This window comes from Bombina bombina, chromosome 2, assembly GCF_027579735.1.
Source record: "Bombina bombina isolate aBomBom1 chromosome 2, aBomBom1.pri, whole genome shotgun sequence".
NCBI lineage: Eukaryota > Metazoa > Chordata > Amphibia > Anura > Bombinatoridae > Bombina > Bombina bombina.
The window spans coordinates 570,282,235-570,295,972 of NC_069500.1; the positions used below are offsets into that span (position 1 = coordinate 570,282,235).

Consider the following 13,738-nt stretch of genomic DNA (forward strand, 5'->3'; position numbering starts at 1 on the left):
TCTCCAGCTGACGGCTTGGAAATTGAACGCTTGATTTTATCTAAGCGTGGGTTTTCGGATTCTGTGATAGATACTCTGGTACAAGCCAGAAAACCTGTAACTAGAAAAATTTACCATAAAATATGGAAAAGATATATCTGTTGGTGTGAATCCAAGGGATTCTCATGGAGTAAGATTAAAATTCCTAGGATCCTTTCCTTTCTCCAAGAAGGTTTGGATAAGGGATTATCAGCGAGTTCTCTAAAAGGACAGATTTCTGCTTTATCTGTCTTGTTACACAAACGACTGGCAGCTGTGCCAGATGTTCAAGCTTTTGTTCAGGCTTTGGTCAGGATCAAGCCTGTTTACAGACCTTTGACTCCTCCCTGGAGTCTGAATTTAGTTCTTTCAGTTCTTCAAGGGGTTCCGTTTGAACCTCTACATTCCATAGATAACAAGATGTTATCTTGGAAAGTTCTGTTTTTGGTTGCTATTTCTTCTGCTAGAAGAGTCTCTGAGTTATCTGCTCTGCAGTGTAATCCGCCCTATCTGGTGTTCCATTCAGATAAGGTTGTTTTGCGTACTAAACCTGGTTTCCTTCCAAAGGTTGTTTCCAACAAGAATATTAACCAGGAAATAGTTGTGCCTTCTTTGTGTCCGAATCCAGTTTCAAAGAAGGAACGTTTGTTACATAATTTAGATGTAGTACGTGCTTTAAAGTTCTATTTAGAAGCAACAAAGGATTTCAGACAAACGTCTTCTCTGTTTGTCGTTTATTCTGGCAAGAGGAGAGGTCAAAAAGCTACTGCTACCTCTCTTTCCTTTTGGCTGAAAAGCATCATCCGATTGGCTTACGAGACTGCCGGACGGCAGCCTCCCGAACGAATCACAGCTCACTCTACTAGGGCTGTGGCTTCCACATGAGCCTTCAAGAACGAGGCTTCTGTTGATCAGATATGTAAGGCAGCGACTTGGTCTTCCCTGCACACTTTTGCCAAATTCTACAAATTTGATACTTTTGCTTCTTCGGAGGCTATTTTTGGGAGAAAGGTTTTGCAAGCCGTGGTGCCTTCTGTTTAGGTAACCTGATTGGCTCCCTCCCTTCATCCGTGTCCTAAAGCTTTGGTATTGGTTCCCACAAGTTATGGATGACGCCGTGGACCGGACACACCAATGTTGGAGAAAACAGAATTTATGCTTACCTGATAAATTACTTTCTCCAACGGTGTGTCCGGTCCACGGCCCGCCCTGGTTTTTTAATCAGGTTTGATAAATTTCTTTCTTTAACTACAGTCACCACGGCACCCTATGGTTTCTCCTTTTTTTCTCCTGTCCGTCGGTCGAATGACTGGGGTGGGCGGAGCCTAGGAGGGACTATATGGACAGCTTTTGCTGTGATCTTTGCCATTTCCTGTTGGGGAAGAGAAAATTCCACAAGTTATGGATGACGCCGTGGACCGGACACACCGTTGGAGAAAGTAATTTATCAGGTAAGCATAAATTCTGTTTTTTCAAATTTTTTAAATTAAATTCTTTTTCCTTAGCTGAGGCTTCTTTTGGGAGGAAAAGTTCTTCAAGCGGTCGTGCCTTTCTGTTTAAGTCCTCCTGTCTTGTTCTCCCTCCCTTCCATTCTGTGTCCTCTAGCTTGGGTATTGGTTCCCACTAGTAATTGAATGTATAATAGATGTTTAATGGATTTGTGGAATCTCCATGCCATTGGATAGAAAACAAAATTTATGCTTACCTGATAAATTATTTTCTTTCATGGCATGGGATTTATTTTTAAGATGGCTTTTGTCTATTTTCAAACCTCAGGCACCTCTATACCGTTCTGTCCTCTTCTCTTTACATATTTCTTCAGCTGAATGACTGAGGGTTTACGGGAAGTGGGAGTGATACTTAGCAGCTCTGCTGGGGTGTTCTTTGCCTCCTTCTGGTGGCCAGGAGTTGAATCCCCACTAGTAATGGAATGAATTTGTGGACTCTCCATGCCAGGAAATAAAATAATTTATCAGGTAAGCATTTATTTAGTTTTTTTGGAATGTTTCAATACCTGGAATATTGTGTCCAATCTTCAATCATACCATTTCTCCCAAAGATGTAACATGTTGTTAAAATTATTTACTTTTAAAGCTATTCTGCTGGTGGCTTTCTCCACAGCTAAGCATGTTTTATAAACTAGGAGCTCTTCTTTGTTTTAATCAAGATAAGGCCATGTTCATATCTCCCATGTAATTTCTGCCAAATGTGTTTTTGTTATTTGTTTCATTTGTTTCTCAAAATATCCATTCCAAGATTTTTGTATCTTCGGTTTGTCCAAGTCCAAGGAATGATCAAGAGACTACTAAGGAAGTCACTATTGAAATCAATCAGTCCTGTTTTTGTTTGCTTTTTTTTCTGCTTCCTTATGGTGTTAGCATGTTATGCTACAATGGAACAGTTATGCAGAGAAAATAAATAATCTTCCACTAAATAAAGCTGGTTAATGTGTTTGTAACAACATTTAGTAGGAAGGGCTTACAGACTGCTAGGCAGATTTTAAATGTCTAGACTTCATATAGCCCATCTTTGGTATGATTTGAATTTACATGAGTGTTAGAAACAAATCAATTTACTGATCAATCAATTTAGAACCATATGAATATATAAAGACCCACCTTGCTTGGCACAATTTTTTTTATTGATGCCTATGGTTGTTTTGGGATCAAGCCCATTCTCTTAAATTTCTCCAAATAGGTCCTTGGCTTTGTGTGAAATAACTTGTGCAAAAAGGGGAGGGATGTGTAGTGATCATACCCCTGACTCCTGAGAGGCATTTGAATATAATCTACTAGTCAGACGACATAAAACAAGCCGAACTGATAATGTTCTACTGCACATGCTACAAAGATTGATTTTCTAATAGAGCAAGGTAGTATTTATTTTGAAAATTGATTATTGCACAGGAATAACCTATGCTAAAAGCTAACAAATAATATTTCAGTGTATAGTGTCTTATACTATGTACTTTACCACTCTTGGTGTTCTGGACAGTGTTTTTAATTTACATCTACAATGTAAATTATTGTTTTAAAAAACAAAATATCACTTGTGTAGGTAACAGGATAATGAAAATTATCTTTGTCATGGGCGAAAAATATTCTGCAGGGAAATTAAAGTTAAGGTATGTTTTATTTATCATCTCCATCTTTTTAATTATTTTCAGTGACAACTTGCAAGAAATAACTTAACCTGACATAATTGACGAAATTGCTAAGACACTGTTTGTTTGTTTGTTTGCTTTTTGTTGTTTCTTGTGTGTTTGCTTTAGAAATGTGCCTACTTTCCATTTTTATTCTGCTCACCTGAAAGTCTTTCTATTCAGGTTGTAAGTCTTCGTGAGAAAGAGCGTAAGATGAAGATACAATCAGAAGAATTGGCCATGAAAGTCTTGGAGAGGGAGAATATTATGAGAGAGTTGGAGTCTACTTTGGAACATATTAAACTACAAAATGACAGAAGACTGATCCAGCAACAAAAGGAACATGAGCAAAAGATACAGCTTCTGTTACAGCAGTTTACAGGTATGTTTGTTAAGGGTAAACCACTGTTTTGTACCCTACAGCCATATAGATCACACACTGCAAACATATAATTTGTTTCCATATAAAAACATAGATATTGGCAAATAACCATAAAGCCACTAGCAAATAGTTGCTCCCTTTTAAAGGGAGGACAGAACTTGGATGGTCAGTTAGCCATTGTTCTTTAGGCTGTGTAGTACACAGTTTACCTATCATTGCAAAACGTATCAGTTCATACTTAGTTGAGCTTTATTGCTAGATTGTCTTCTTTGAAAGTAATAATACAATCATCCATATGGATAATGTGCCCAAGTTCTAATTTCTACATGTTTGGTAGTCCAAAATATGGGTTGTTGGAAGGGATTCACAAAATAAGGTAAAAAGACATTGTTCTAATTGACAGTGAAGTCTAATTTTAAGCAGCATAGTCCTTTACCAAACCTTCAATTGTTTTTCTTGTGTATAGGCTCCAGTGCCCAGCATGGTTAACAATATTGTAGAGTCAATATAAGTAAAGATACTGAATCACAGGACATTTTGGTCTGTATTTAACAGATTACTGTAAAAACTTGTATCGTCTATATAATTACAATATCCACCTTCAGGCTTCTAGAAAATATTAAGACCAGACAAGTATTGACATTCCTGACTCAGATGTTATAATAATTTGCGATTTATATAGCACTTTTCTCCCTGTGAGACTCAAAGCACTTTACAAATATACCAACATAAGATTATAAGTTAGGAGTTTCTGAAGGTCAGATAAGCGGACTGAATGCCTGATGGAAGAGGTGGGTCTTTAGCTTTTTTTTTTAAAGTCTGTAAGGACGGTGCCTCTCTGATTGCTCACGGTAAAGATTTCCAGAAAGTAGAGGCAGTGTGGCCGAATGCTCTGGAGCCTGAGTTTGTCCTTATTCTTGGCACTGAGAGGAGGGATGTGTTGGCAGACCTAAATGAACGGGATGGGATGTAGGGTGTCAGGAGCTCTTTCAGGTACTGTGGGCCTTGGTTGTTTAAGGCTTTGAAGGTCAGCAGGCCAAATTTAAAATATGTTTGCCATTTACTTGGAAGCCAATGCATGGAGTGGAGAACAGGTTTTATGTGGCAGGAGCGAGTTTGATTGGTCAATAGTCTGCCTGCTGCGTTTTGTACTGTCTGAAGGCGATGGAGTTCTTTTTTTGGGAGGCCCAATTAAAGTGCATTGTAGTAATCTAGCCTAGAGGATACAAATGCATGGATTAATGTTGGCATATCACCCGGTGGAATTTGTTGTATCCTGGCTATGTTTTTCAGATGAAAGTAGGCAGATTTTATTACAGAAGAAATCTGCTGTTTAAAAGATATTCCAGCATCAATCAGCACTCCAAGGTTTCGTACCTTTGCTGAACTAACGAGTTTAGAGCCTCCAAGCTCCAGGCTAGTTGGGTGATCGTGGGATATTTTTGATGCCCGGGGTCCCCTCACCAAGAGTAACTCTGTTTTGTCTGGGTTCACTTTGAGACAGCTAGCATTCATCCATTCTATGAGGTCTGTTAAGCAATTGTTTATGCGGCATGCTTGGTCTGTAGTATCTGGAGCAAAGGAGAAGTAGAGTTGTGTGTCATCAGCGTAACAATGTTACCTTAGGCCATGTCGGTTAATGATGTCCCTCAGTGGTAGTAAGTAGATTGCAAATAGCATGGGATAGATCCTTGTGGAACTCCGCAGGCCAGTTCTGTTGGTGCTGATGAGCTTGATCCTGATATTACTCTCTGTGGTCTACCAGCGAGGAAAGATTTAAACCAGTTATGGACTGTTCCTCCTAGACCACAGATGTACTGCAAGCACTCTATTAGAATCCTATGGTCAATGGTGTCAAATGCAGCTGAGAGATCCAGGAGGATTAGAATGGAGTAATCACCTTTGTCTCTTGCCATGAGGAGATCATTTAGCACTCGGACTAGCGCTGTTTCAGTGCTGTGGCGGCATCTGAAGCCTGACTGGAAGGGATCGAATATGTTTAGGCGTGATAGATGGGCTTCCAGTTGAGTTGCCACTACTTTTTCAATTACTTTCCCCAGAAATGGGAGGTTGGATACTGGTCTGTAATTAGTCATGCAGTCTGGGTCTAATAAAGGTTTCTTTAGGAGTGGTTTTACCACAGCTTCTTTTAGAGGATCTGGGAAGTCTCCTGTTTTTAGTGAACACTGCACTATTTTTGTGAGGACTGGGGCGAGTGTTTCAATGCATCCAGATATGAGCTGAGTTGGGTGCAACTTTTGTATGGTGTTTTTAACTCCTTTTATATCCACATTTGTAAAAGTTGCCCATAAACTGGGGCAATCTGGCATTCCATTATAGTGGTTCTGGTGTGTAACTGTTTGGCCTGCTGTGATAGCGGTTCGGATTGAGGAAATCTTGTCTCTGAAGAAGTTTGCAAATGCTTCACATTTATCCTGAGGAAAGTTGGTAGGGCTAAGCATGCATGCTGGTTTGCATAGCCTTTCTACTGTGCGAAACAGTTGCCTGGGTCTATTGTGGGAGAGTGCAATTTCGCGTGATAAAAATGAAGATTTTTTCTGAGTTATCTTGGATTGATATTTATTTAGATGTTTGGTAAGAGCGGCTTTATCCTCTGGATCATGTGTTCTGCGCCACTTTCTCTCAAGCTTACGTCCTGTTCTTTTAATTTCTCTGATGGAGCTATCAAACCACGGCTCATTGTTGTGGGTTTGGACAGTGCGTATGCGAGATGGTGCAATGCTTTCTAGGGTGTCTCTCATGGTTTTGTTGTAGAGTCGGACTAAGAAGCTGGGGTCTTCGCAGGTGCCCATTAGTTCACTAGGATCCATATGTGATGCTACATCCAGTGGTGTCACCCCTTTTAATGAGCGGTGTTTGACCAGGTTCTGAGGCTGATGTCTGGTTGATTGTGATACAATGGAGAAGTGAATGGAGTGGTTGTCTGACCAGGTAACTGGGTTTACAGTTACTGGTGACACTTCTAGTCCAGACTGAAACACTAGATCAAGTGTATGACCTTTTCTGTGGGTGGGAGTGGTGACGATTTGTGTAAAGCCGAATGTATTCAAGCTGAGGAGATCCTGCCCAAGCAGGGATAGGGTGTTGTCGATCCAAGTGTTGAAGTCTCCTAATATAAGCCATCTGGGGTGTTCAAGGATTAAGCCAGCCAAAAGGTCTGGGAGTTCCTGAAGAAATCTCTTCCCATCTCCTGGGGGTCTGTATATTAGCAGTATTCGGAATCCTCTCTCTATTGAGAGGCTGGCAGCTACACATTCAAAAGATTGGGTTTTGTGGACTGATATTGGTCTGGGATTTAAGGATAATTTTGCACAGATCATAACTCCGCCTCCCTTGCGATTTTGTCTCGGGCGGTGGAACGCTGTGTAATTTTCTGGAATAGCTGCCTCTAGAATAGGCACTGCATTTTCATCTAACCATGATTCTGTGATGCATGCTAATTCGCATGTTTCAATAAGGTCGGAAATAATAGCTGTTTTGTTCTTTATTTATCTGGCATTGCATAGGATTGCTCTGATAGGACAGTCTTGGGATTCTGAGTTTTTGCTCTGTACTTTGGAGACAGCGTGTCTTCTAATAGGGATCACACAAAGAGATTTTCTTGATTTGATAGTGCGTTTTTTGTGGCTTTTAGGTTGGATCACTTCAATTGGGCTTGTGGGTGGACAGGGTGGTGGGGCAGCTGTGATAGTGTCAGGATATAGAACTTTAAATTTTGATTTTCCTCCACGACAGCCCCTGTCAGTCCCTTTGAAAATGCTGAGTGATTTTAGGGTAGCCACTAGTGAGGGACTGAGTGCTGCGACCGCTTTTTGGGGTCTTAAGGAGTGCAGATGTGAGGGCGTATAGGTGGTCATTCCCTCTGCAGTGAAGGGGTTAAAATAGCTTCTAGTATTTGTAGGAATGTTAGCAGTGGGGGCTGGTTACATTGCCCTGCTCTATAGTATTCAGGCCAGAGTGAGGTGTGAGATTTTGCACTTCAGGCTGCAGTGTAGATAACAGATAAGAAAGCATGCAGGGGTTTTAAAACCAATGTATTTTAGTAAAATAGACTTCATCAATTAGTTTTTCTTGTGTTTAGAAATGAAATCTGAGCATTGCTAAATGGATGATTAAATCCAAAACCCAATTTGTGCATGGGTTGAGTCTGTGTTTGTTTTGTTTTTTTGTTTAAGTGTACCTTGTTTGTTGTGTTCAGCTGAAGGTATCTCTTTCTGGTAGTAAGATGGTCCGGTGGGAGTATATTTCCATCCGTTGAGTATCTCACTTTAGTAATGTCATCAGTTCAATTTTTAGGAGTCTAGTTGTGCGTTATGTGGAGTCGGTATTGGTCCTTGAAATAATTATGATGAATTTGGAATGTAAGAAGGTTAAAATTAAGATAAATCCAGAAGAGGGTCTAGCTTTGAAAGTGATTGCCTGTAGATTTACCAGATCTACCAATAAAAGACCAGGTCTTTCATCAGCATCCACTTGTCCTGTACCTAGCAGCTTTCAGGCACAGCGGCACCATTGTGGACTTTCTTATGCAGTGATTATTTCATTTTGAAAAGTTAAAAAAATGTCAGCAACCTTTTCAGATGAATGAAAGGTAAAAGTGTAAATACTCTGTAGGTTCAAGCCTCAACCTCATCAGCATTTGCACTTTGGTTCTTACTTTCAAATAAAATCTATTTTCAGCATGATTTGTTTGGTACCAGTTTTTTCTATATCTCCTTTTATTTACCACAAAAATTAAAGGGACATGAAACCCCCCAAAAAAAACTTATATGATAGAGAATACAATTTTAAACAACTTTCAAATTTACTTCTGTTATATAATTTGTTTCATTCTCTTGGTATCCTTTGATGAAGAAATGGTGGAGCCAATAACATGAGGCATATATATGCAGCCACCAATCAGAAGATTATGAGCCTACTTAGATATGGTTTGCAACAAAGGATATCATGACACCAAAACAAATTAGATAGAGGTAAATTGGAAAGTTGTTTACAATTGCATGCTTCCTTAAAAAAAAAATGTGATTCATATCCCTTTAAGTTACACTTACTAAAATGTCCATGTATTGGTCCAGTTTTATAAATTATTATCTGATGGAACAAGCAGAAATCTTATACACCTGCAAAAGGAAGGGTTCTGGTTTTGGCTGTTCTTCTTAAGAAGGAACAACTATTATTTGGCAAGTGCTGCTTAATGAACTTAAAAGTATGATTTAATTTATAACTCTGCTTTAATATTTGTTTTCATCACAACATGTAAACCAAGATTGTATTATAAATTAAAGTATATGAACATGGTTTAAAGTACATTAAGATTAAAGTCTATCATTTTTATTTTGTTATAATACAATTAAATGCCCCAAACACAACTCAAAAAGAGACACTGAACCCCACATTTTTCTTTCATGATTCAGATAGAGCATGCAAATTTATGCAACTTTTTAATTTACTCCTATTATCAATTTTCTTCATTCTCTTGCTATCTTTAATTGAAATATATATATTTTCTCTGTGAAATGGCATAGTGTGCTAAAAGAGTGTGCACCCTGAGTTGCAATGAGAAATGAACAGCCATGGAAGTTATTCTAGCTTTTTTTCTATCTCAGGAGTGCGTCTCTCTCTCTTCTGATATCTTTATTTGAAAAGCAAGAATGTAAGTTTAGAAGCCAGCCCATTTTTGGTTCACAACCTGGGTTGTGCTTGCTGATTGGTGGTTAAAAGCTCCCACCGATAAGTGCTGTCCAGTGGTCTGAACCAAAAATTGTCTGACTCCTTAGCTTATTTTTCAAATAAAGATAGCAAGAGAGGACTTCCGGTGGGCGGCTCATCAAAATGGCAGCATGATAATGAAGCTCGCTGAAAACAATCTCTTTGCAGCCTTAATCTGATGCCATCCACGTCTCTCTTGACAATTTTCTGTGTCCGAGAACCTTTGTGGATAGAGGAACGAACACCTTTCTCTCCCCCGGAAAGCACTAAAAAGATATAATGAAGGGACCCCCCAGGATGGGCTCTCTTACTAAAGAAATAGCTATATTCTTACCACATTTTAACAACCTCATGAAATCCTGCTGGGCGCTTCATGAAGCAATCTGACCCCTGCAGAGTCTACAGTTACCGCTAATAATTGCCCTTGCCCCTGATGAGGAAGACTCTCTATTACCTAACTTATCTCGACGCCATTTTCACTGGGACACGGCACGGCTGGACGGCGATAAATTGGGCCTAAGAGGTAACGAAGAGGGGCCATTTAATGTCAGCACACCTATTTCACCGGGTACTGACTCTGGCCGCAATCTGAGACCACCGCTAAAGGGAGGTCCTGCAACAGCTCTTGCGGGGAGATGTCAAACAGCTGTTCTATGGGACACAAGAAAAAGGGCAGAACCGAATACTGTTTGGAGCTACTCGGATCTTTTGCAAATCCCGGACTGCTATCCAACCTCTCATGCTTTAAACTGGCCGCAGGGCATAGTACCGCACAGCTCATACCTGATATGAGTCCATATAAGGGCCTACCAACTCGCAACACTTAGACTAAGGGATCTCTCCTCGATTGGCTTGGAAGTACTATTCTGCCTTGCAGCTGCGTGTAGGAATAAACTCTCTATCCTGATCATCATATTAAATGTAGACTTATGTGAGCTGGATCTCGATCGTGGTCCTGTTGGCCATATGGTAGTTGCTAGCACACCTACTGAATCTATTTGGGACCTCTTGGGTTTTTGTTTAGTTTATATGTGTAGGTTTCTTTTATTGTTTTACTATATGTTATGTTGTTAGTCACGGTTTTGAACTGCTGCATAATCAAAATGCTATTTGCGGAAACTTACAATATGTTATATCACTCATAATCTGTGAAGATTTGTGCACGCTGCTTTCTTACAAGGGACACATCTGCACTGTATCTCCACAGTTTTGCCGGTCAGTGTTTCTATGCCACATTGCCTGATACTTGTTCTGTAACCAGCGATAATAAGTCCCTACACATAGGCATTGGGATAAGATAGACTCATACTATTTATGGCGCTTAAATCTGCTGGCTACATTTTGTACACGGGATATGAGCCCCAGGATACTCTGGTTAGAAAGTGTTATAGGCCCATCCCATAATGATACGGAGATGCTGCAAAATTAATTCCATTTTATTATACTCTTGGGATCAGATGTCATTAGGAGAACTAAGTCGTTTCTGCAAATTGAGGTCCCAACATACATACAAACTCCTGCTTTGAACTATAGCCAGATATAGTTAACCATTCTAAGTAGTCTCTGTGTATACATAGCACACTCATATATATCAAGAAGCTGTGGAGTGATGGCATACATGTAATAGTGCGGCAGCCACATTTTTCACAGTCAATGTTTATTAAATGATATCTGCCGGGCAATATAATTTATCAGTCAATTCAGGTAAAGTAATCTGTGTACTGTTATCCCTTATACATGCCTAGCTGGAGATTACTTAATGCAACTTTTTTTTAATGAACCTACATGGGATACGTCTGGTTTTTGCTTAATCTACACGTGCAGGTTTATCCTATTGTTTTTGTTATATGTTATGTTCTTAGTTAGGGTTTATGTTATTAAAAATTAAAAATAGGAATATGAGAGAAAGAGCCACTAATTATACTATAGCTCCTGTTGCAGGGAATGACGCATATTAGAACATGGCTCTGACCCCAGACTTGTAAATTTCATGTGTAATCTGCTCAACAATACCACTATTGCTATTGTATAGATATTCAACGCGCTATTCTCACTCCATAATCTTATTTGTACTGCTGTTGTGAATTTGTGAGTCAATGTATGCACTTGATCATTTGTACCTAAGCTTCTTCAATAAAAAGAATTAAAAAAAAAAAAAGATAGCAAGAGAATGAAGAAAATGTGATAATAGGAGTAAATTAGAAAGTTTCCTAAAATTGCATGCTCTATCTGACTCATGATAAATATGGCTTTTTAATTATTCCTGTTTAGTTCTTGCTCTTTAACAACTGAGCAAGCTAATGGCTTACTCTGTTTTCTTGTTAGACAATACTGGAGAACCTGTTGCAGAAAATGTCAAAGCATATGAAGTAAAAATTAAAGAACTTGAGAAAGAACTTTTCTTCTACAAAAAAACCAGTCGAGAGTTAAAAACGAAACTCAGAGAGGTGGTGGGAGAAGCAAACCTGATAACTTCAAAAAGTATGTATTTGTTACTACAAGTACAAATTCCCAAAACCGTAATTCCAAAATCCAAACTTATTCTGAAATCCAAACTTTTTAATTTTTTTTTTTTTTTAATTGTCAAAAATTACTATTTTCCCTGCCTTTAAGTCACAGTCTTCTCTGTCTGTTTCTTTGATTTGGTTTTTGTGCTCTAAAATGCAAATAATAGTCTATATTTTAAACAAAAAATATTAAGTTTCTGATTACAGTACTGTACTATCTTTCTTGCAAAACATACAAAAGTATTACAAATGATATAAAACTACCTTTAGGTTGCATGTATAAGCTGTATTATGACATGTAAATATTGTTTAAATAACATAAGATATTATTGTTTACACTGGGTTCCATCCACTCTCCATTTTAAAGATGCAAATATTTAGAAATCCAAACTGTTCCGAAATCCAAACCTTTTCCGATCCCAAGCAGTTTGGATAAAGGGTTTTCTTCCTGTAACGGTAAAAATAGACATATTGGGCTAGATTACAAGTGGAGCACTAATTTATCACGTGCCCGCAAACGGGCAAATTCACCTGTTGGCTGGTGCATGATAAATAACTAGCAATTTGCGCTCAGAAAATTAACCAGAGATCAGCTCTCTAGTTAGTTTTCTAAAAGTGCCCCAAAGGCTCCCAAAATAGAGGGGTTTTTATTGTTTATGGAAAAAAAAATGATACACAAAAATAATGCACTAGGCAGTTTTAAGGGGTCAGAAAAAGTAGGTGGCTGTGGGGTGTTGGAAAAAAAACAGCACTAAAAAATGCCTTTATATTGCGTTCTATAGGAACTGTGTCTTCCCTGTAAATATATATGTATATGCTTGTTTACAAATACATTTATGTGTTAATATGTGTTATACACACATATTAACACATAAATATATTTATGTATATATTCATATAAATATATATTTAAAATAGTTGCACGACTTACCCCCTTCGCTGCGCTTAGGTTCTGTGCAGCTTATGACGACATCAGAACGAGGCTCCAATTGGAGCCTATGGAAGAACGCTCTTGTGAGCGCAATGCTTATGTGCAATTTGAACGTGAGGTGGCGTTCGCATTGCACCTAACTCATAATACAAGCCACATTAGCGTGCTCTGATATTACTTAGTGGAGCGCAAATATCAATTTAGTGCAAGCTATATTTTGCGCTCCACTTAAAATCTGGCCCATTGTAAGTAGAATTAAACTTGTGGCTCTTAACTAAAAAAAAAAGTATTATGAGTATGAACAGGATTTCACATTTAACATGTTTTTGTTGACATATTTGTATGTGTTTTTCTCCAACATAGGTGTGTCCGGTCCACGGCGTCATCCTTACTTGTGGGATATTCTCCTCCCCAACAGGAAATGGCAAAGAGCCCAGCAAAGCTGGTCACATGATCCCTCCTAGGCTCCGCCTACCCCAGTCATTCTCTTTGCCGTTGTACAGGCAACATCTCCACGGAGATGGCTTAGAGTTTTTTAGTGTTTAACTGTAGTTTTTATTATTCAATCAAGAGTTTGTTATTTTGAAATAGTGCTGGTATGTACTATTTACTCAGAAACAGAAAAGAGATGAAGATTTCTGTTTGTATGAGGAAAATGATTTTAGCAACCGTAACTAAAATCCATGGCTGTTCCACACAGGACTGTTGAGAGCTATTAACTTCAGTTGGGGGAACAGTATGCAGTCTCTTGCTGCTTGAGGTATGACACATTCTAACAAGACGATGTAATGCTGGAAGCTGTCATTTTCCCTATGGGATCCGGTAAGCCATGTTTATTACGATCGTAAATAAGGGCTTCACAAGGGCTTATTAAGACTGTAGACTTTTCTGGGCTAAATCGATTCATTATTAACACATATTTAGCCTTGAGGAATCATTTTATCTGGGTATTTTGATATAAGAATATCGGCAGGCACTGTATTAGACACCTTATTCCTTAGGGGCTTTCCCAAAGCATAAGCAGAGCC

General features: G+C 38.8%; 1 protein-coding gene across 1 annotated transcript in view; it reads left to right on the forward strand.

The window, feature by feature from the left end:
• Positions 1 to 13,738, forward strand: part of KIF27 (kinesin family member 27) — a 489,881-nt gene that overhangs the window by 409,547 nt on the left and 66,596 nt on the right. Inside the window, 2 exon segments of the mRNA XM_053702449.1 lie at positions 3,344 to 3,542; positions 11,598 to 11,753. Of these exon segments, the coding sequence (XP_053558424.1) occupies positions 3,344 to 3,542; positions 11,598 to 11,753 (355 nt within the window).